The sequence below is a fragment of the Ursus americanus genome, chromosome 7, assembly GCF_024610735.1.
Source record: "Ursus americanus isolate L20-20 chromosome 7, mUrsAme1.1.p, whole genome shotgun sequence".
Taxonomy (NCBI): domain Eukaryota; kingdom Metazoa; phylum Chordata; class Mammalia; order Carnivora; family Ursidae; genus Ursus; species Ursus americanus.
The window spans coordinates 14,281,801-14,306,219 of NC_142133.1; the positions used below are offsets into that span (position 1 = coordinate 14,281,801).

Sequence of the window (24,419 nt, forward strand, 5' to 3'; positions counted from 1 at the left end):
CCCACTTAATAATGTACAATTTAATGGGTTTTAGGATAGTCACAGAGTTGTGCAACCCTCATGATCAATTTTAGAACATTTTCATCACCCCCGAACAAAGTGACCTATTAGCAGCCACTGCCCATTGCCCCTACCCCCTTTCTCCTTCCTAGCATCAGGGAGCCACTGATCTACTTTCTGGCTCTATGGCTTTGCTTTTTCTGGACATTTCACACAAATGGAATCATACAATATGTGGTCCTTCGTATCTGGTTTCTTTAACTTAACATAATGTTTTGGGGTTCATCCATGTTTTAGCATGTATCAGATGTCATTCTTTTTATGGCTGAATAATATTCCACTGTATGGATAGAATACGTTTATTTTATTTTAATTCCAGCATTGTTAACATACAGTGTTGTATTAGTTTCAGGTGTATGATACAGCAATTTAACAATTCCATACATGACTCAGTACTCATCAAGATAAGCATACACTTAGTCCCCTTCCCCTGTTTCATCCATCCCCCAACCCACCTCCCCTCTGGTAACCATCTGTTTGTTCTCTGTAGTTGAGAGTCTGTGTTTTGGTTTGTCTCTTTTTTTTTCTTTGTTCATTTGTTTTGTTTCACAAATTCCATATATAAGTGAAATGATACAGTATTTGTCTTTCTCTCTCTGGCTTATTTCACTTAGCATTATACTCTATGCTAAGTTGTTGCAAATGGCAAGATTTCATTCTTTTTATGGCTGAATAATATTCCATGGTATATATGTATATACTACATTTTTTTATCCATTCATCTGTTGATAGACATTTAGGCTGCTTCCATAATTTGGCTATTGTAAATAATGCTGCAATAAATATACAGGTGCATATATCCCTTTGCATTAGTATTTTCATAATCTTTGGATAAATACCCACTAGTGTAATTACTGGATCATAGGGTAGTTCTGTATTTAAACTTTTGAGGAACCTCCATACTGTTTTCCACAGTGGCTACACCAGTTTGCATTCCCACCAACAGTGCATGAGGGTTCCTTCTTCTCCACATCCTTGCTAACACTTGTTGTTTCTTGAGCTTTTGATTTGAGCCATTCTGATGGGTGTGAGGTGATAAATCAATGTGGGTTTGATTTACATTTCCCTGATGGTGAGTGATGTTGAACATCTTTTCTTGTGTCTGTTGGCCATCTATAGGTCTTCTTTGGAGAAATGCTGTTCATGTCTTCTGCCCACTTTTTTATTTGTGGTTTCTGGGGGCTGTTTTGGTTTTGGTTTTTTGTTTTTTGCGGTTTTTTTGGTGTTGAGTTATATAAATTCTTTATATACCTTGGATACTAACCCTTTATCAGATGTCATTTGTGAATATATTCTTCCATTCAGTAGGTTGTCTTTTAGCTTTGTTGGCTGTTTCCTTTGCTGTGCCAAAGCTTTTTAAATTTTGATGTAGTCCCAATAGTTTATTTTTGCTTTTGTTTCCCTTGCCTCAGAAAACATATAGAAAGATGTTGTTATGCCCAATGTCAGAGAAATTACTGCCTGTGCTCTCTTCCAGGATTTTTATGGTTTCAGGTCTCACATTTAGGTCCTTAATCCATTTTGAGTTTACTTTTCTGTATGATATAAGAAAGTGGTCCAGCCTCTTTCTTTTGCATGTAGCTGTTCAGTTTTCCCAGCCCCATTTGTTGAGGAGACTTTTCCCATCACATATTCTTCCCTCCTTTGTCAAAGATTAATTGGCCATATAATTGTGAATTTATTTCTGGGCTTTCTATTCTGTTCTGTTGATCTAGTGTCTATTTAGTACCATACTATTTTGATTACTACAGCTTTGTACTATAACTTGAAGTCCAAAATTGTGATGCCTCCAGCTTTGCTTTTCTTTTTCAAGATTGCTTCGGCTCTTCGGGGTCTTTTGTGGTCTCATACAAATTTTAGGATTGTTTGTTCCATTTCTGTGAAAAATGCGGTTGGAATTTTAATAGGGATTGCATTGAATCTACAGATTGCTTTGGGTAGTGTAGACATTTTAACAATATTTATTCTTCCAATCCATGAGCATGGACTGTCTTTCCATTTGTTTGTGTTGTCTTCAACTTCTTTCATTAGTGTTTTATAGTTTTCAGAGTACAGGTCTATCACCTCCTTGGTTAAGTTTATCCCTAGGTATTTTATTAGTTTTGGTGCAATTGTAAGTGAGATTGTTTTCTTAATTTCTCTTTCTGCTGTTTCATTATTGGTGTATAGAAATGCCACAAATTTCTGTATATTGATTTTGTATCCTGCAAACTTGCTGAATTCATTCATCAGTTCTAGTAGTTTTTTGGAGGATGGATAGACCACATTTTATTCATCCATTCATTATAGACAATTGGGTTGTTTCCACTTTCTGGCAATTATGAGTAGTGATGCTATGAACATTTGTGCACAAGTTCTTATGACAAGTTTCATTTCTCTTGGGTGTATATAGCCATATAGTAACTCTACATTTATCTTTCTGAGGAATTGCCAGACTGTTTGCCAAGTTGGCTGAACCATTTTACATTCCCACCAGCAGTGTATGATGTTTTCTGGGCTTTTTGCATTGATATTCATCAGTAAAATTGGTCCACAGTTTTATTGCACTGTCTTTATTAGAGTTTAAAATCATTGGTATGTTGGCTTCTTAAAAGAATTTGGTAACCTTTCTTATCTTTTGAGCCATCTAATCTTGGTCACCCCAAGTTGCTACCATAATGCTAGATTAGAGTGATTTTTACCCCATTAATCTGGAAGTTATAATTTGAAGTTGGCAACAAATAGTGAAATCCTTATATTAAAATGCACTGTGATTGAAAGGTCATAAGTTTGAAAATGAACAAAAAAGAAAAATGAGTGAAAGCATGAAAATATAATAATTAGTTTTGTGATTTCACATTTAATGGCTCATAGTTGAAATTTGATATGAAATTAAAGCTAATTCTAAATTTTTATCATCACTTTGTTTTACTCCCATGTAAGTTAATCAACTGTCATAATTATAGAATCAGAGATATTTGAAATGGGAAATATAATTAGTACCTTTCATTCCAAGATCTTAAAACCCTTTACAAGTCTTCCTTAACCAGTGTCGAATATACTGACCACCAGCTTAGGGGGTCCAAATGTTCAGCAAATCCATCTTCCTTTTAGACTCTGAAATAAGTTTATTTCAGATAAAATACAGACAAAAACACAGATCCAGAGAGTGAGATCAGTTTAAAGTCAGTCCAGAAATATATAATAAGCTGGAGCCATAGTTCTCAAACTTTAGTATCAGAATCATCTATAGAACTTGTTATGACACAGATTATTGGACCCTATCCCCAGAGAGACTGAAGTAGGGCCCAAGAGTTCAGATTTCTGGCAAGTTCCCAGGTGTCCCTGCTGTTGCTGGTCTGGAGACCTTGCTTGAGAACCACTGAACTAGGGTTCTCTCTGAGAGTTTCCCATTAAATGCTGTAGTGTTTCATTGCCTTAAAGTTGTCCCAGTTTTCACTCATTAAAGCCAGTTCCATCCACCTTATTCTCTTGTTTATTTTGTAGATGTCATGTATTTACAAAGAAAGGACAGAACCGGACTTGATGTCAACTCTCAGTTGTCTGTAGTTAATCAATCTTGTAGATCCTCTGAGGTAAAAATTTCATTGAGACCTAACATTACTTCCTGCTCACCTTCCTCCAAGCCTTATTTATAATCTGGAAATGTAAATTAGTTTCACTTCAGGATAAAAAATCAATGAAGTTGGTCAGGTCATCTGTTTCAAGGAATTTATATAAATGAAATCCTGTTTTGGTTAATCTGGGATGTTGCTTCCTTCCCTTAGTGATCCGGTGGGAAGTGGGTTTTTTTGTTTGCTTTTTTGTTTTTAATTGAAGTGCAGTTGACACACGATGTTATATTAGTTTTAGGTGCACAGCATCGTGATTCCACAAGTCTCTGTATTACGTCGTACTCACCACAAGTGTAGCTACCGTCTGTCACCACACAGTATTATAATACCATTGACTATTTCCCTGTGTTTGTTCTTCCTGAAAGCTAGAAGCCTGTATCTTCCATGCCCCTTCACCCATTTTGCCCACCCCCTCACCTTTCTCCACTCTGGCAATGATGTTTGTTCTCTGTATCTATGGGTCTGTTTCTGCTTTTTGTCTGTTTATTCATTTATTTTGTCTTTTAGATTCTATGTGTAAGTGAAATCATATGGTGTTTGTCCTTATCTGGCTGATTTCACTTAGCATAATACCCTCTGGATCCATCCATGTTTCACAAATGGCAAGATGCCATGCTTTTTTTATGGCTGAGTAGTATTCCATAGCACACATACCACATCTTCTTTACCCATTCATCTACTGATGGACCCTTGGGTTGCTTCCATAGCTTGGCTATTGCAGATAATGCTGCATAAACATAGGCATGCACATATCTTTTCAAATTAGTGTTTTTGTTTTCTTTGACTAAATACCCAGTAGTGGAATTATTGGATCACAGGGTATTTCTAGTTTTAATTTTTTGAGGAACCTTGATACTGTTTCCCAAAGTGGCTACATCAACTTACATTCCCACCAATAGTGCACATGATTTCCTTTTATCTGCATCCTTGCCAACACTTGTTATTTGTTGTCTTTTTGATTCTAGCATTGTGACAGGTATAATAAGGTGATATCTCATTGCGGTTTTGCTTTGCATTTCCCTGGTGATGAGTAATGCTGAGCATCTTCTCATGAGTCTGTTGGCAGTCTGTACACAATCTTCTTTGGACAGGTCCTCTGACCATTTTTCAATGGGATTATTATTATTATTAATTATGCGTTGAGTTGTATAAGTTCCTTATATAGCGGGGAGTGCTCTTAATTAATTCCGTTTTTAGGGCCACTGTTGCTTCCCTGAAGTGGCACCCTCTTTAAAATCAGTCATTTGAAAATAGACATTTGGCACATGGAACTAAAAGTCTAGACCTATAGCTAAAAAGTATTCTAAATCCTAAGCCATACTGGTAAAGATCTTCTGGAGCATGTTTCTCAAGTGGTCCCTGACCCATTTTCATAGGAATTACCTGGGGTGCTTATTTTAAAAACAAAAGTTCCTTACTGAATTAGACTCCTTAGGCTTGAGGTTCATGAATCTCACATTTTAACAATCTTCCAAGGTGATTCTAATATATCTGGATCACAGATGACCTTTGATAAACTCCTTTTACCCTTAGACTGCTGTTCAGTGTAGCATACCAGCTGAAAGCATCCTTTCCTTTCCTTTTCTTTTTTCTTTTCTCTTCAAGTAGGCTCTACACCCAGCCTCGAGCCCCACACGGGGCTTGAACTCACAACCCTGCGATCATGACCTGAGCTGAGATCAAGAGTCTAACACAACCAACCGAGCCACCCAGGCGCCCCAGACTCTGAATTTCTATGGTGTCATCTTAATGAAGATGTGCATGGCAGTAGGAGGGGGAAAGTTATACAGAGAAGGGAGTAGTTTCTTGTCTGCATCACAACTTTTAGTTGTTGGGATTCAACAAGGAGCACACATCAGAGGTGGAAGAGGCCTTTGAGATAATCCACTGGTGATTCCCAACCAGAAGTGGACTGTGTGCCCACCTCTGCACCTGTTTGTAATTATGGGGGACATTTCTGTTTGCTTATCACAATGAGTAAGTGTTATTACTAGTACTGGAGGGAGCAGAGATGGTAAACATCCTACAGTGCCAGGGACAGTCCACTACAATTCAGAATTGTCCTGTCCCAAATGGCACTACTACTCCAGTTGAGAAACAATTGCACACTAGTTGAGAAAAATGGAGATCCAGAAATAACACTTGGATCTCTTTTATCTTTTTATCTTTCATAGCATTGCTTGTTTTTTGGACTTTTTTCAGTAGGCTCCATGGCCAGCGTGGAGCCCAAGGCAGGGCTTGAAATGATGACCCTGAGATCAAGACCTGAGCTGAGATCAGGAGTCTGATGTTTAACCAACTGAGCTACCCAGGTGCCCCATACACTCTTCTTTAATTAAGTCTGTTAGTGAATAACATTTTTACCTAAAATATTTCATTAAATTAGCTGTTATTCTAGTCCAACTTGTATCATTCGACCCAAGGTAATAAAATGTAGAGTCTGCTCCATGTAAAGCACTATGGTGAGCTCTTTAAAGGTTACAAATATGAGCAAGGTGAGGTTTCTGCCTTAGGAAGCTCAAGAGGTCCAAATGAGAGACAGATACTTGCCCAACTACCAAGACAAGACAGCATCTGCTCTAGTTGGGTTAATCTTGCTATGTAAGTATAAGGAGAAGATCAGCCAATCCAAGGCAGAGGGATCTGAGAAAGGGTGAAGGAGGTGGTCCTTGAGATGAGATTTAGCACCTGAAAGGCAAGAGAAGAAGAGCAGTTGAAGAGGGCACTGTAGGTATGAAAAGCAGGGAGGAAATCATTAAAGGCATGGAGGTAGAAAAGATGTGTCCTGGGGCAAGATTGGCTCAGTCAGTCTGCCTTGCATTCAGGTTGTGATCTCAGGGTCCTGGAATCAAGCCCTGTGTTGGGCTCCCTGCTCAGCGGGGAGTCTGCTTCTCCCTCTCCTTCTGCCCCTCCTCCTGCTTGTGCTCTCTCGCTCTCTCTCAAATAAATAAATAAAATCTTAAAAAAAAAAAAAAAAAGAAAGAAAAAAGAAAGAAGAAGAAGAAGAAAAGTAAGGGAAAGGAAAAGAAAACATGTATCCAGGCAAATTTAGTTCTCTGGTGTGATGAGGCCAACAGACCACTTAAACGGAAGTCATTGCATTGAGGTGGACAGGGGGAGGTGAATGGGACAGAACCCGTAAAGGGACTTCTGAAGTATCAGGCAGTCTTTTTCTTGATCTGGGTTGTGGTTACAAAGGTATTTGCCTCAGAATTAAGGCATATATTTGCTTCATGTAGTTTTCTGTTGGCAGTGCTTTAGTGTACAATAAAAGGGGTTGGGTTTTTTTGCTTGTTTTGAAAGCTATCTCAGTGGTTCCAGAGAAAAGAAAAGTGGTATCCAGGCCTGAATGAGAGCAGAAATCAGTGAGCTAATATGGAGGCCATTCTGGAGAACTGACTGTCTGTGGACACTAAAGAAAAGAGGAGGAGTAAGAGAGCAGTTTGGGACATGCTACATTCACGTGGTTGTGGAACATAAACGTGTGTTCTGTATGTGACAGTAACTAGCAGGCGGTTAAGAAGGAAAGGTCAAATCTCAGGAAATGTGCTAGAAGATTTGGAGATCAACATGGAGAGAGTAGAGCAGAACTATGGAAACTGGAACGTAAAGGAGAGGCTAAGGAGAGAATCTTAGAAAATACCCGTTTGGGGGGCAGAGTAGTAGGGGCCAGTCAGGGATACAGAGAAGGAGCTGGAGACAGGAAGGCTGATGCAGGGTGGTACGGTATAAAACCACTCCTTGACGAAAGCAAGCCCAGGAGAGAATTCAAGGACGGAGGACCAGCAGTGTTAGCTACTGCAGTTCACTGAAGGTCTAGCAAATTGCGGAGCAGTGCTCATGTCTGTCGTGAGAAAGGTTAGATTGCAAGGGCAGGTGAATCAATGAGAATGGACTCCTGCCAGAGCATTGATGGTGAAGGCAAAGAGCCAAGTGGTATGTGTATCAAGGAGAAGCAGAGTTGGGGATAGAGGGGAGCTTGTTGGCGGGCGTGCCAACACAGCCAAGGAAGAAGAACCAAGTAATATGTGAAGCGAGGGCGGTGGGGTGGGGGGCAGATTTGATGGAGCAAGGCCTAGAGTGGTGCTTCTCAAAGTATGGTCCCCAGACCAGCAGCATCAGCACCACTTGGAAATTTGGTAGAAATGCAGATTTGCGGCCTCCACCCCAGACCTACTGAATCAGAAACTCTGGGGTTGAAGCCTGAAATCTGTGTTTGAACAAACCTACTGAGCATTCTGATGCAAGCTCAAATTTGAAAACCACTAAGCTAGAGGAAAAAGGGAGTGGTTTAATCCTGCACGTGGGTGAAGAGGCTGTCCTTGAAAGGATGAGTAACCCTACTTGGTTTTAGACAAGAGGCAAAGAGAAAAGATGAACAGGGAAAAGATATATCAGATAGACTCAGGCTCGTGGTGAGGTCATTTTAAAAGAGCAAAGACCTGAAATGTCAGGGAGCTGAAAACGGATGTGTGTAGCCAGCCTCCAAACCCTTGCCTCCTGTACTTTGTCTAAGATTTAATTCCTCTTCCTCTTTCTTGTCCAAATCCTGCCTTTAAAATCACATTCCACCTTCCACCTTCTTCAGCATACCTTCCCCAACATGACAATCTGTAATTATTTTGTTTCATTTCCAAATAAGACTATTTGTTTCCTTTGACTGTTTTAATTTCGTTACTTAGAAACAGGTCCTCTTTGTCCTACCTGCACAGCCTCCAGAGGAATGCTGAATAACAGTGTGGTTGGACTGGCTCACAAGTTAGGAAATCAACAGATCAGTGTCCCCTCTCATTCTTGGTTTTCTGTTCTAGATTTACATTCCTTTCCTCAAGCATCTAAAACACTATTATAGGGGCGCCTGGGTGGCACAGCGGTTAAACGTCTGCCTTCGGCTCAGGGCGTGATCCCGGCGTTACGGGATCGAGCCCCACATCAGGCTCCTCCACTAGGAGCCTGCTCTTCCTCTCTCACTCCCCCTGCTTGTGTTCCCTCTCTCGCTGGCTGTCTCTATCTCTGTCAAATAAATAAATAAAATCTTTAAAAAAAAAACACTATTATAGAATCTTGTAGCATATGGCATTTTGAAACTATATAAGATCAGGAAAAGTGGAAGGACAAGTGACAAACAGGGAAGTATTTGAAAGAAGAGAAATGATTCCCCAGTTTATGTAATAAACACTATAAATGGCTTGAATGGACCCTCTTTAAGGGTGAGCTAAGCCCAGACAGACTTTGAGAAGTAAGATATAAGAAACTGTGGGAAGGGCTCCTGAGTCTGTTGCAAGGAAGAATGCCTGTAATATCCATGTGAAGAAAAGTGTCTTCCCCACTACTGGTAAGACAGCTTTTTTTTTTTTTAATAACTCTAAGCTCATTACATTTGGCAAGCATAATCAAGAATTGTATCAGTATACTACTTTTGCAGAAACACAAGAGATGACCTTTCTAACAGCAGAGTTAAAAACTGACTCACTCCCCAATGAGGAGTCTGCAAATATAAAGGTAAACAAATATTAACTGTGGGAATGTAAGAAAAGAAATGCCTTAAATCTGTAGGGGAGAGCTATCTGTGAGCACTTCAGTGAAATACAAAATAGGTTAAACATGTTTGACATTAGGTTTTATAACAAACTTAAAACAGAGACTTTCTGCTTGAGAATGTGTGTGTGTGTGTATTTTAAATCACAAGGTAGGAAACCTATCAGAAATTGACTTGGCTTTGAATTTCGGGTTGACACTCCAGAAGTCAAAACCAGAATGAAAAAATCTTAGTGCAAGAGTAAAGGAAAGGAAACTACTATTTATTGAGCACTGATAATGCACTTTCATGTATTCTATCTCTTTTGATTCTTTATCATTGTGCAATGCAACTAATGTCTGTTACAGATGAAGGCCATGGTACTCGGCGTCTCCCAGCCCCACTGGCCTGTAAGTGATGGAGCTGATATTTGAACTCAGGGCTTTCTTTCTTTCTTTTTTTTTTTTTTAAGGATTTTATTTATTTATTCAACAGAGAGAGAGACAGCCAGCGAGAGAGGGAACACAAGCAGGGGGAGTGGGAGAGGAAGAAGCAGGCTCACAGCAGAAGAGCCTGATGTGGGGCTCGATCCCACAACGCCGGGATCACGCCCTGAGCCGAAGGCAGACGCTAACCGCTGTGCCACCCAGGCGCCCCTGAACTCAGGGCTTTCTAGCTAGGTATAAGCCCAGCATTCTTCCTGCTGTGCAATATCTGTTACACTTACTAGGTTTGCCATGCCCATAGCTATTAAGATTTTTTTCCAAAGCATGAGGAGTTCTGTAATGACGACTAGTTTTATATTTATTTCTATAAAATTGTTTTGTAATGAATTTCAAACAAATAAGATTTTGACATAGTGGTAAAATAAAATGGAGAGTTATAAATTTTACTTCAATGTCAGTATAATTATAGGTAAGACATGGGCATGATTTGGGGGTTTAGAAGAACCATCCTTTACTTGTCTTTGCGTCCGAATGTTATGCCTTAGATTGTAAAGTTCATATAGGCCAAGGGGCCTCGTAGTACGTGTGTAGACAACCTGCTCTCTTACAGAAAAAATTTCCTTTTTAGCTTTTTTAAAACAGTTTGTTGAGGTAGAATTGGCATCCAGTAAACTGTATGCATAATTTTACAAGTTTTGAAAATTGCGTACACCTTTAAACCGTCACCACAGTCCGAATACTGAACATCTCTCTCACCCCCAAAACTTTCCTCTTGCCCTTTAGTAATTCCTCCTTTCTGCTTCTTGAAGGTTCCTCCCTCTCCGTTGATTTGTTTTCCCTCACTCTATGTGAGTTTTTTTTTTTTTAGAGTTTTAAATAAATGGAATCATTCAGTATGTGCTTTAAGCCAGTGTTCTTTCAGTTAGTAAAAATATTTTGAGATTCATCTATGTCGTTGTAAGTATCAATAGTTGTTTCCTTTGTATTCCTGAGTAGTGTCCCATTATATGGATACACACTACAATTTGTTTCTGCTTTCACCCTTTGATGAACTTTTGGGTTGTTGCCAGTTTGGGGCAGTTACAAATGAAACTGTTAGGAATATTTATGTACACATATGGACAGGTGCTTTCCATTCTCTGAGGTAAAACCTAGGAGTGGAACAGCTAGATCATATAAAGGCACATATGTAACATTTTAGGGAAACTGACAAACTGTTTTCCAAAGTGGTTGTACTATTTTGTGTTCCCATCAGTGGTGTCAGAGAGTTCCATTTTGTCCACATTCTCGCCAACACTCTATATGGTCAATCTTTTAAATTATAGCCTTTCTAATAAGTGGATGGTAGTATCTCAATAGGATTTTAATTTGAATTTCCCTAATTACTGATGATGTTGGATATCTTTTCATGTGCTTATTTGCCACTTTATATATCTTTGGTAAAGTGTCTGTTCAAATGCTTTACCCACTTTTTTGTTGTTGTTGTTGGGTTGCTTGTTTTCTTATTAACATACTCTGAGAGTTTGTTAGGTTTTTTTCTATGTTTATATGTAAGCTTTATATGATATAAGCTTTTATCAGATATATGATTTGCAAATAATCCCCCCATCCAAGGCCTGTGGCTTCTCTTCCCATTCACCTGACAGCATCTTTCAAACTGCTGAAGTTTTTAATTTTAATGAAGTCTAATTTACCAATTTGTTCTTTTATGGATCATGCATCCTGTGTATCTAAGAAGTCTTTTGTTCAACCCAAGGTTACAAAGATTTTCCTCTGTATTTTCATTTACAAGTTTTACAGTATTAGGTTTTACATTTAATTTTATGATCCACTTGGAGTCAGTTTTTTAATATGGTACAAGATATGTGTTAGAGATCTTTTTAAAAAAAAATGTGGACTGCTGGATTAAAAAAAATGTGGATATCTAAATGCTAAGACAGTATTTGTTGAAAATACTCTCCTTTGGGGTGCCTGGGTGGCTCGGGCATTAAGTGTCTGCCTTCAGCTCAGGGCATGATCCCAGAGTCCTGGAATTGAGCCCCACATCAGGCTCCTCTGCTGGGAGCCTGCTTCTTCCTCTCCCACTCCCCCTGACTCTGTTCCTTCTCTCGCTGTTTGCCTCTCTCTCTGTCAAATAAATAAATAAAATCTTAAAAAGAAAAAAAAAAAGAAAATACTCTCCTTTATCTACTGAACTGCCTCCATTTATTTAAGGTCATATTTAATTTCTCTCATCTTTTGTCAGAATTATCTCTAAGTATTTCATATTTTATGCTACTAATAGTTTGAGTTTTTAATGTTATTGTGAGTAGTATAGAATTGGAAATTACAATTTCCAACTATTTGTTGCTTGTATGAAGAAATGTAACTGATTTTTATTATTGGTCTTGTATTCCACAACCTTGCTAAACTCACGTATTAGTTCTGCTTGCTTTTTTTCTATATTCCACTGGATATTCTACATAGGTGATGAGGTTTCCTGCTCTCAAAGACAATTTTACTTCTTCCTTCCCAGTCTTGATGACTTATTTTTTTTCTTGCCTTATTGCACTGGCTTGAATCTCCAATGCAACACTTAATAGTAAGAGGAAACATCCTTTTCTTATTTTGATGTTTAGGGAAAAAGCATCTAGTCTTTCACCATTGGAGTATGATATTGGCTATAGGTTCTCACAAATGACTTTTTTCAGGTTGATGAAGTTCTCTTCTGTTCTTAGGTTGCTGAGAGTTTTTATCAGGAATAGATATTAGACTTTGGCAGTGCATTTTCTACACTTATTGAGATGATATCGTTTTTCTTTCCTAGTTCATTAATATGGTAAATTATATTGATAGATTTTTAAACATTAAACCAACCTTCTTGTATTCCCAGGACAAGCTCACTTGATCATGAGATCTATATCTATACACTGATATGTATTTATATACCTATAAATATTATATACATTTATTAATATATTTTATGAAGAACTTTTATATTCCTTATTATCCTCTTACTATCTGTAGAATCTGGAGTGATGCCACTTCACTCATTCATGATATTGGCGATTTATGTCTTCTCCCTGTTTTTCTAGTCAATCTGGCTAGAGATTTATCAATTTTATTGCTCTTCTCAAAGAACCAGTGTTTGGTTTGAGTGATTTTTCTCTATTATGTTTCTGTTTTGTGTTTCATTTATTTCTGTTCTAAGTTTTGATTCCTTTCTTCTGGTTATGTTGAGTTTAACTTCTCTTTTTTGTTTTTGTTTGTTCATTTATCTGGGAGCTGAGTCTATTGATTTGGACTTTTCTGATATAGGCATTTAGTGCTATTAATTTCCCTCTATGCATCACACAAATTTTATATGTTATATTTTCATTTTCATTCAATTAAAAAAATTTTTCAATTTCTGTTTTGATTTCTTCTTTGGATGCTAGGGTTTTTTTATAAGTGTATCATTTATTTTCCAAATATTTGGAGATTTTACAGAGAATATTGATTTCTAATTTAATTCCATAGTGGGCGGGAACTTTTTTTTTAAGATTTTATTTATTTGTTTGTTTATTTATTGAGAGAGAGAGAGAGCAAGCAGGGGGAAGGAGCAGAGGGAGAGGGAGAGGGCTCGGCATGGAGTCTGACACAGGGCTCAATCCCACAACCCTGAGATCACGACCTGAGCCAAAACCGAGAGTTGGACGCTTAACTAACTGAGCAACTCAGGCACCCCAGGGAACATATTTTTATATGTCTGAAATTCTTTTAAATTTGTTGAAAATTAAAATATGACCCAGAAAGGGTATGTTTTGGTAAATGCTCCATATCTAGTTGGGGAAATAAGGTTGTATTCTGCTATTATTAGGTGAAGTGTTCTATAAATATAAATTATGTTGGTTAACAGCATTGTTAAAATCATCTATGACTTTGGTTATTTTCTGTCTATTTCAATTAATTATTGAGAGAGGAGTATTGAAATCTCTCATAATTGTGGTTTTATCTATGTTTTCTTGCAGTAATACCGTTTGGGCTTCAAATTAGAAGCTCTGTTACTCAGTTCATAAACATTTAGAAATGTTATGTCTGCTGCTTCTTGAATTGGCCCTTTCACATTGTAATGTGATCCTTTTTACATCCAGTAATATTCTTTGCTCTGAAATCTACTGTCTAGCATTCATATAGCCACCCTAGCATTCTTTTGACTAGTGTTGGTTGGTATGACTTTTACTTCTAATACATTTGTGCTTCACATTTAAAATACATTTACTTAGTAAGCCACATATACTTCCATCTAGCATTTTAATCTAATCTGACACTCTTTGCCTTTAATTGGGGGCATTTAAACCATTTTCAATTAGTACTAATATGGTTTAGATTTAAATCATTTTGCTTTTTGTTTTCTGTTTGTTCTATCTATTTTTTCTTCTTCTTTTCATCTTTCTCTGCCTCCCTTGATTAAATGAGTATATTTTATTATTCTCCTTTTTCTCCTTTGTTGACTTATTAGCTGTAATTGTGTTTAGTTGTTTTAGTAGTTGCTTTAGGTTTTATAGTATACATCTTTAACTTATCACAGTCTGTCCTCAAGTGATACACCACTTCATCTACACTATAAAAACCTTATCATAGTATACTATTACTCCTCTCCCAGTCTTCATGCTACTGTCATCTGTTTTGCTTATGTATATGTTATAAACCCCTCAGTACTTGTTATTTGTTTAACCAGTCAGTAATATTTCAAAGAGAGTTAAATAATAAGAAAAAATCTTACATATTTTCCGTGTAGTTACAGTTTTTGGTTCTCATCATTTCTTTCTGCTGATTGATATTTTTGTCTGGTATGATTATTCTTCTGCCTGAAGGACTTCCTTTACATTCTTTGTGGTGTGGATCTGCTGGTGACTAATTTTTCAAGGTTTGTATGTCTGAAAACATCTATTTCATCTTTTGGGGGGAAAATATTTTAACTGGCTATAAAATTCTAGGTTGACAGGGTTTTTATTTTCCTTTCGGACTTTAAAGATGTCAGTCCACTATCTTCTGACTTTCCCATTACTCACAAGAAATAGCTGTCATCCTTGCCTTTATTTATATATAATGTGTTTTTCTTTTCCTCTGGGTGCTTTACAGATTTTCTCTTCATCACCGCTTTTGGACAATTTGATTAGATTATTTGTACCTTGTAGTTTTCTTCATGTTTCTTGTGCTTGGAGTTTGTTGAAATCTCTTAACCTGTGGGTTAATAGTTTTCATTAAATTTGAAAACATTTCAGCCATTATTTCTGGAATCATTTTTTCTGGAACTCCCCCTCCTTCTGTCCTCTGGGGGACTCCAATTGCACATATATTAGATCACTTAAATTTGCCCCACAGCTCGTTCACTGATCCTCTTTTATTTCTATTCTTTGTTTCTCTCTGTTTCTTCTCTCTCTTTGTTTCTTCTCATTTTGGATAGCTTCTATAGCTTTGTTTTCAAGTTCATTTATCTTTTCTTCTGAAATGTCTAATCTGCTATTAATTCCATCCAATGTATTTTTCCTCTCAGACACTGTAGTTTTCATCTTTAGAATTTTGATTTGGGACCTTAAAAGTATCTTTCTTGTCTATATTCATTTTTCATCTTTTGAAATACAGTGAATATCATTATGGTAACTATTTTAATGCTCTCATCTGTTAATTCTAACATCTGTGTTAGGTTTAGGCTGGCTTTAGTTGTTTGGTTTTTCTTATTATAGGTTGTATTATTTAAATTCTTTGCATGCCTGGTAATCTTTGATTGTATGCCAGGTATGTATGTATGTATGTATGTATTTATTTATTTTAGAGAGGGCTGGGGAGGGCCAGAGGGAGAGACAGAAAGAGATTCCCAAGCAGGCTCCCTGCCTAGCACAGAGCCGCACACAAGGCTCAGTCTCACAGCCCTGAGATCATGACCTGAGTTGAAATCAAGAGTCAGACGTTTAACTGACTAAGTCACCCAGGTGCTCCAGGTATTTTATATTTTACCTTCCTGGAATCTGAATGTTTTTATACTCCTGTAAATGTTTCTGATTTTTGTTACACAGTTATTTTGAAATAGTTTGATCCTTTTGGGTCTTGCTTTTAAGACTTGTTAGGCAGAACTAAAGCAACGTTTAGTTTAGGGATAATTATTCTCCCCTACTGAGACAAGACCTATCTGAGGACTCTACCCAGTACCTTGTGAATTGTGAGGTTGAATTGAAAATAAAGAGCTTATACGATTTTTTCACGGATTTTTCCTGCAGAAGAGGAGTTGGAAAATGGAGTAATAACTGGAGGGGTAAGTCGAGTCAAGAGAGGATATCTTAAGAGAGCGAAAACAACTTCATGTTTGAATAGTGGTGGCAATAATGCAGTACAGAGGAAAGAAGTGATACTATAGTATGGAGAAGGGAGAATTTCTCAAGTCAGACCCTAGAAAAGATGAAAGGGGCTGGCTCTAGTGTACAAGAAGAGGTACTAGCTTTAGATGGGGCTGTGGCATCTCTAATTCATCTATGGTAACAGGCAAGAAGGCAGGGTATAGAGATACAGATGCTGTTAGGAGCATAAGTGTGGTGGTGGGAATTTGTGGACTTTCTCATCTGATACCTACAATTTTGACAGTAAAGCTGGAGGCAAGATCATCAGCCGAAAGTGAGGATGAGAGAGGAAATGTTAGAATTTTGAAAGGAGAGAAGGTAGTGCAAAATAACAACCCGGGAAATGGGGGGAGTAAGTGGACAAGGGAAGTCTAACTGTAATTGCCAGACATCATCAAGAATCCACTTGAGGTTCATGGTCATGAGTTTAAAGCAAATCCTGTCAGGATGCTTCTAGTGCTTTCTCCAACCACACTCGGGTGCACAGGTGCAGTCTCGGAGCAGGCAGAAAGCTGGATTTAACAAATAGGAGGAAGTAAGAAAGGGAAAAAGGAGTAAAGGGTGTATGCAAAGGAGTAATTAAAATGATTGGCTATAGGATATAAGCTGGGTCAGGAGGGAAGATAAAGATTATGGAAGACGGATAGGGACATGGTGATGGGACTGGCAGATTGTTGGCCAGTGGGACTGAAGAATGGTTGGGATTAGAGTACCTTCTGGAAGGGATGAGCCCTGAAAGGGCTGGTCAGAGAGTAGGTCAGGGTTTCAGTTATTCATAAAGACAAGGTCTAGACCAGTGCTACTCAACAAGTAGACCACACGCTGGAGCCCGTTTGTGAACTGCGTGTTACTGATCTGCAGTGCACTGAGAAGTGGAAAGTGAATGTTTAGCAACACTACTGTGATATCCAAGCATATGATCCGTGCGCTTGTGTTTAGAATGTCTCGGCTTTTACAATCTCATTTGCCTATTAATTTTTACCGCATTTTATGACACTGTCAGTCTGCAGCAGACTGGACATAAACAACAGCAGCAACAATCCGGTCCTTCCCCACAACTAAAGGACTGCCCGAGATCATCATGTGAGTTACCTGCGAAGAGTGGGGGGCTAGGTCATTGCAAGAGAAGAGTTGAAAGGACCAGCTCCTCGATTATAGAAGTCACCATCACCAACTGCTTTCCAAGATAGAAAGCCTGCTGATCACACAGCTCCAGGGGCACCCCTCTCATTGTATACTACGTGAGCCCCACAAATCCAGGATACAGTGTGAATGGTGCTCTGTGAGTGTTCAAGAAGGGGCCGCTATTATCTCCCTTTAACAGATGGGAAAGCAGACTCCTAGTTCACACGCCAGTCAAGGAAGGAACCAAAATTTGAACCTAGCTGTGTGTGTCACACCAAAGCTGGACTGTGTTCGATACACCACTCTTTGTCACGTGCTTACGGTTATGGGGACAACATAGCCAGAAGCCTCACGAGAACTGGGAAAAAATGCCTTTTGGGAAAGTGTTGTGGTCCACATGGCCAAGCCGGACATTTCAGTTTCTTTTAGACTCATTCTTGTTACATCTGCTGTGGTAACCCACAGCCAGTTGCTGCCTAGACCCCGGTCTCTGCAGTTTGTCGTTGTTGAGCCAAGAGGCTGAAGCTCCTCAGGAACCCAGTGTCCCATCCCTGCCACAGGATTTCCTACACTTCCCGTTCGTGTGCTTTAGTAATTACTTCTATATTAGAAACATTTTCTAAATAATGGGTTATGGAATGGTAAGATTATGAGTAATTTTAACACTTTTCTCTTTTTTCCCAAAATTTGTGTGTTGGGTACATTATTTTTATGATTTGAAAAAGTCAAGTATAAATCTATTTTAAACCAGCTCGTTCACGTAGAAACTCTCTAAGACTCTTAGGTCTCCAATGAGGGCGGAACAGGCCTGGTTTCCCACCGAGTCCGAGTCCCAGCTGCATGGGAGGCCTCAGCGTTTCCATAAAAGTTGGTATTGCTTGTGTCCCATTCTCCCCAGGTGCATGGAGTTCCTGAGGAATTAATCTAAAAATAAAGAAAACATTGATCTCTTAGGGCTTTCCTGGTTTCCTCCATTTCTTGGCTCTCCAGTAGGCCTAAGCAAGTACAACAGTAGAGTCCATTTATAAAGCTTGTCCAAGTGTCACAGGATGACAGATTCTTCCAGAAGGCCCTCCCTGGAGTTCTAAAGCTGTATGCTTACACAACATGTAGGACACGGCATCAGAATTATGGGTTGATTGTCCGCATGTGCTGCTGGGAGGCCATCAGGAAGGCACAGCCCGTGGCCCAGCACAGGGCCTGCCACATAGTAGGTGCTCAGTAACAATGAGTTGTATGAGTGAGTGGACAACCAATGCTCAGTCTGCATAGATATCTTCGTGGTGATGTGTTCAATCTTTTCTACCTTAAGAAATTCACTAGCACTAATGTATGTTAGTGGACATGGGAAGAATGTTTGGACTTAACCAAAATAAGACTTATTTTTGTCTTCAACTGTATGGCTTTTCACCCCAGGAAGACGTAGAAGAAATAAAGAACCCACCAAGATAAGCAAATATAACAGGATAGGGTAGGATATGCTCACTCAGTTTGGTTTTGAATAATAATCAAAATAGAAAAGAGGAGCACGATTTTACTTCAAAAAATAGCACTGCAAATCAGTTTTGATGTGGAGAGAGGAATCATTAAAATACTTTAATATGGTAAAATGCTAATCATTCACAATTATTAATTAAAAGTAACTTAAAATCGCTCATTGGCTTCATAAGCACAACTAGAATTTTTAAATCTGTGTTATTAATTACTGTTGTTAATCTGGGGTTTAAAACCTGATCCTCTTTTGGGAGACTAAGTGTCAGGATGGGCGAATTTTAAAATGTGCCTATAACCTGAGACCTACCAAATGGAAGTTGGCTTTTTTTCCTTCCACCTTGCCAAATCGCTCATTTCGTCAATAAGAAATGCAACTGACATGCCAGGCAAGAGAAATATACACTAAGTTTCAGATCATTTCTTTTTATAAATTTGTATTCCAGTCAGATGGGGAGTACTTTGATCTCAATATGTACCTCATGGATGTTAAGAGTCTAGACTCGTTGTAATGACTATGGTAAAAATAAGATATTTTCCCCCCGTTCATCTACAAAAAAAACTATAAAAACTAGCACAAGCTCAACTATTGTATCTAAATAGAGAAGACTAAATAAAATATAGAGCAGACAGTTCGTTCGATCCCTAGTTTTTTTTCATTATACCTTTTGAAATAATTTGTATATACCTTTTAAATAATTTCAAGTGCCACAAAAAATAATGTTAATAGCTCAAAATCAAAAGTTAAAAAAAAAAAAACCCTAAGTATAATTTTTTAAAATCTTTTTCTCCTCAAGCGTTTTACGATGGGATAATGAGACAGATGTCTCTCAGCTGGAAGGACATTTTGACATTGTTATGTGTGCTGACTGGTAAGTACATAAAAATCATAAAACTCCTGTTAGGAAAAATAGCTTTGCTGGAGTAATTGGGCTGTGCTGCTTTGCTGACGGCTAAGCAAAGTCGACAAATGAAGCACAAAGCCACCTTAACCTCAACAAATTAATATTCATCTCCATGTGACAGTTATAAGGTAGTCTTCTATCACACAGTAACTTCTACCACATTATTTCCCAAAGATTGATTTTGAGAAGCATTTCCATTTTCTGGAATTGCCTCTGTTTCATGCTTGACGTATCAGTAAATGGACGACTTAGGCAAATTGCAAATAATTATGGCTCGGAGAGGAATAGTCTGGAGAAAAAGGAGTTTATCAACACAAACAGCTCAATTAGCTTACTTCTTAGGAGAGATCTGACTATTGATATAAGGGAATATACGTATATGTGTGTACACACACGTATATGCTCCGACAAATACACGTATTTGTGCAACGTCTTTGGGGAAATATCTTTTCTTAAAATGTATGTTTGCTATCTAAAATTTCAATGTCTTCAATTAAGATATTTAATTATACACAAAACAGGAATTATAACATTACATTTTATTGTTATGCAAATAACATTAAAATCTCTGTCAGGTGCCTGCTTTTTAAAAATAACTCACGTTAGATATTTTGTCTTCTCGTTTGGCTCAGTCTACTTATTGTTAATGAAGTCTGATCCCAAGTTACAGGATAAATATGTATCAAACCTTAATAATTATTTCAAATCATCTTAGGTATTTTCTTCATGCATGTTGAATAGTAACTATTTCGGCATATGGAAACATTGACAGTTCAAAAGTATTTTCCCTGTTAAGAGTAAGATCTTATTTGTAGTTTCATTATGTTTTTATGACACTTGAGATTTGAAAACACAAGTCTGGATTCTGAAGAAGTTCTGTTTTGTTGATCAACCCAGTTATGAGATCCAGAACCTGCAGAAGACTTTCCCTAGAAGGGAGTTAAATCAAATTTTCAGGCAGTCATTATTATCATTATTTTAAATAAGACTTTCAGTAGGTAACTCTTCTATGTAAGTGATTGGAATCAGATTTGCTTTCTTTTTTTCTTCTGAAGAGTATTTCTCAGTGGAAAATAAATATTCTGTTCTATTTCTGCCTGAGATTTTCCAGCTTTCCATGGCCCTTTTAGTGTCTTTCAAAAGAGAGAGAGACAGATTTTGGACTAATCATTGATATGGTGCCTAATGTTACATCCCTCATCTAATCACAAATAAGGAGCTAAAACCTCACCATATGATTTGAGCGAGTAATTTAGTAAATGCCTCTCCTCACCAAATATGAGAAAGGATCCTCCAGGTTTCATTGCACAGATGAAGATAATGCTGGCAGGATTAGATCAGATTAAGCCTGAAAGTCAGATCAGAGGGAAGGAGGGCAGCATCTTCTTGGAGGTGTAGACGAGGGTCACACGCGTGGGCTCCAGATATGTGGAGAAAGTCAGGTCTGGCCAGGAGATTGAGAGTTAAATGTATCTTTCACATAAATATCAGAACAGCCTGGCTTCCTCAGACCTTGTGTTATGGACACTCACACTATGTCATCCTATTTGTACCAGAGAGACAAGCAGAGGAAGTAGAATTTAAGCTCTTTTCTGATTCATGTTCTCAGGTTAAAAATAGCCACACAACATGTTTGAGAAATAGTCCTTTTTTGCTAGCGAACAACAGGGTCACGTACAGCTGATATACATAATGCATATTCAGTGAAGGCTTTCGTTACAAATACAGAACATAGTACAGTGTTAGACGGACACACACACAGAGACACACACACACACACACACACACACACACACATCTAGTAGCTATGTGAGAATTTACAGATTCAAATGAACTCAGTACGCCAAGTTTTATTTATAAATGGCTTTTCTACGCGTGAGGTGTTAAGTTGGGTTTTTTCCCCCTGGTGTTGTAAGTGCCAGAATGTCAGCCTGTTTATAATTTCCCATTTGTAAATGGGAAACATTAAGCTACTCTCACTGCAATGCTGATATTATTTCCAAAAGAAATGCTTTGGTAATGGTCTCTCTGCATATTCACAGGGATGGGTAAGCTGCTTAGAAACTTAGAAAGCACAGTGATATTTGCAATATGCATGTCGTGCACAGAGCGGTGAAGCCCACGCTCTGGGAGCTCTTTATGTCCTGTTGGTTTGGTGTTTCTCTGTCAGTTATTATGGGGGTGCTGCTTCTAGGGACAGGCAGGCAGACCATGCTGCATTTTTTTTTTTTTTCTTTTACAGTGTCACAGAGGAGGGGAGGGAAAAAAACCCTCTCTTTAGACACTGCCTCCAGGATGAAACCTGAAATACTCAGTGGCAGAAATTGGTGCCACACATAAACAGATCACACTGTCTCACACCACCCTTTGGTTATTGTCAGTCAATGAGATCTGGATTAGGCCATAGGAATACGAAGCAAGAGTTGGAGTTCAAATATTAGGTACATGGATTAAATTCCTTATTGAAGCATTTCCAGCAAGGGTGGCATTGTCTGATTCCCTGAATAGCTAACCAGTGGTCCTGCTTGATCCCATTTACATGAAAACAAGCTCTATTCACAAACCTATTCCAAACCCACATTGTGGTTCAAGTAAAATGCACATGATTACAACGAGCGGGTGATAATGTTTATGTTTTTAAATCATTCATATATTCATATATTTACATTCAAACATTCATAAGCCCGTGGGCTATGGGGGAAATAACTTATTTCCCAGAAGACAGTCTCCTTAGTTCACATCTACATGTAGGAGCTCCCCCAGATTATAAAATAAAGAGGCAAGCTGTGAAAGCTAGTCATTATTTCACCGTTCAGCATTTTTGACAATGAAATATAGTTTCATGGTTCAGCAGTTCCTAAATAACTTGTAAAATGTCAACTTTGAAATAAACAGAAGGAAAAATCGAGGTGCAGTCACACCTGTAAAGGATGCTGTTGACAAACATCAAAATATTAGAATATTTAACCACACATGTAGAAAAAAAGCCTGCCTGTTAAGTTCTTTGGTTGACTTCCTTAACATCGAATTTCATATAGGAGTTCCTTTCTGCTGGAATGCAGTCCAGCCCGGTCCTTTCTGAGTTTAGAATAGCAAGTGATTGTTAATTTTCAGCCTGCCTTTCCAGACTCCTGTTCAATCACAATAATCTAAGAGTCTGGAAGTAAGTTTGTTTTTGTTTTTTTTTTTTAATCCAAGGATCACTTTCAGTGAGTGTTTGATGGTTTTCCAGTTTATTGTAGCTCCGCAAAAGTAAACACGATTATGTTCATTAGGATTCTCTAAAGGCTTGGAAAGCAAGTCTGACACGGCACCCATAGCCTGATGGCCTGATGGCACCCACGGCCTGATGGCATTGCGCTATGCCATGGCGGCACGCACGGTCTGAGACTTTGCGGAGAAATGGGGGAAGGTTACACCACCTCACTGGCCCTCTTAGCATTTTTACACTAACTAGGTACCATGGATCATTTGTATTTTCTATTATTCTACATGATGAAAGAAGTTTGGTTTTTAAGGTATTCTTCTGGAAGAAATTTTTTTTTTTTTTCTCAAAACAGTCTTTAGAATTTCTTCGTTTTCTTCCAGGTGCTGTGATCATGGCTAGTTCTAGGTCACAGCCTTTAGACCTGAAAAACCCTTTCACACAAAGGCAGCCAGCCCTTTCCCCCCATACCAAAAACTCAGTGCCGAAGAAGATGAACAATCTGCCAAAGATCCGGCACCCTCAGTGGCAGCCCCCGGGGAGATCAGACCCCCCGTCAGTCCCAGCTCCACAGCAGTCGGTTGGTCCATACTGTTAGAGGAGAGGTAAATCTAAAACAGTGAATTTAACTTAGCACATTTCACCTTCAAGATGACATAGAGGCCTCCTTTCTGTGGATACTGGCCGAGAAAGGCCTCCTTGTCGGCTACGCGAATTAATTTCCTATGAGTGGAGTGGTAGACGCTCTGTGCTCTGCGTAAAACTCTGACCGATCGTAAGGGCGGTGGTGGAAGTGGCCCGGCACCTTTCATGAAATCGGTGATTCGGACCCATGGAACAGAGCGAGAGTTGCTGCCACAAGTGTGTTATATAGAGGGCTGCGTGCGTGTGTTTTAATAGCCAACTAGACCGTCGGTGTGTTTTGATCAGTAACTGAAGGGAGAGTTGAAATGGTATCTCCATTCCAATCAGTGACCCACTCAGCCTTTTTAAAATACATCCACTTAAGCTACTGTTGTTCTCTGAGCCCATTAGGACTTATTTAAGGGGTGAATTTTCCGGAGATTATGTATCACTCCTACTAAAGCACATTGAAATTGCTCATATGACATATCCTACAAAGCATTATAAATTCTGCATCAGAGCTAAGTAGAACGGGGAGCTTGCTTGGAATAGAGACTTACTGGAGAATTGTAAGAATTACTTTAGGGAAATTTGATTTGGAAGGATGGAGTAGACAACATCTCCATTCAAATAGGTGTGTTTGGAATGGGTGCTTGGGTGGTACGTCACATTCTCCAGTGAGCTGCAATGTTAATATCTTTGTCACATCACCAACATTGAGTGAAAAGACTACTGTATCAGGTTATGTTTTAAGGTCCGTTTTTAAGGGGCCGATTATTTATTTCTGACAACCTTACCAGCACCCAGGATGCACAGGTTTCAACTGAAGAAGGGTCTTTTGCTTAATGTTATATATTCCAACCAGCCAGGTCTCCGGTGGACCTGAGTAACCGACAGATATTTTCCTACAGTGATAGTCTTCTTAAAAAACAAAACCAGAGGGGCGCCTCGCTGGCTCAGTCGGTAGAGCACATGACTCTTGATCTCAGAGTTGTGAGTTCGAGCCCCATGTTGGGTGTAAAGATTACGTAAAAGTAAAATGTAAAAAAAAAAAAAAAAAGCAGAATGCTTAATT

At 38.5% G+C, this 24,419-nt stretch overlaps 1 protein-coding gene across 1 annotated transcript in view; it reads left to right on the forward strand.

Annotated features, from left to right (window-relative positions):
- The window catches only part of CAMKMT (calmodulin-lysine N-methyltransferase), a 381,062-nt gene that overhangs the window by 338,107 nt on the left and 18,536 nt on the right, over window positions 1-24,419 (forward strand). Inside the window, exon 8 of the mRNA XM_045771589.2 lies at window positions 19,408-19,482. Coding sequence (XP_045627545.1) covers window positions 19,408-19,482 — 75 coding nt within the window. The remainder of the gene's footprint in view (window positions 1-19,407; window positions 19,483-24,419) is intronic.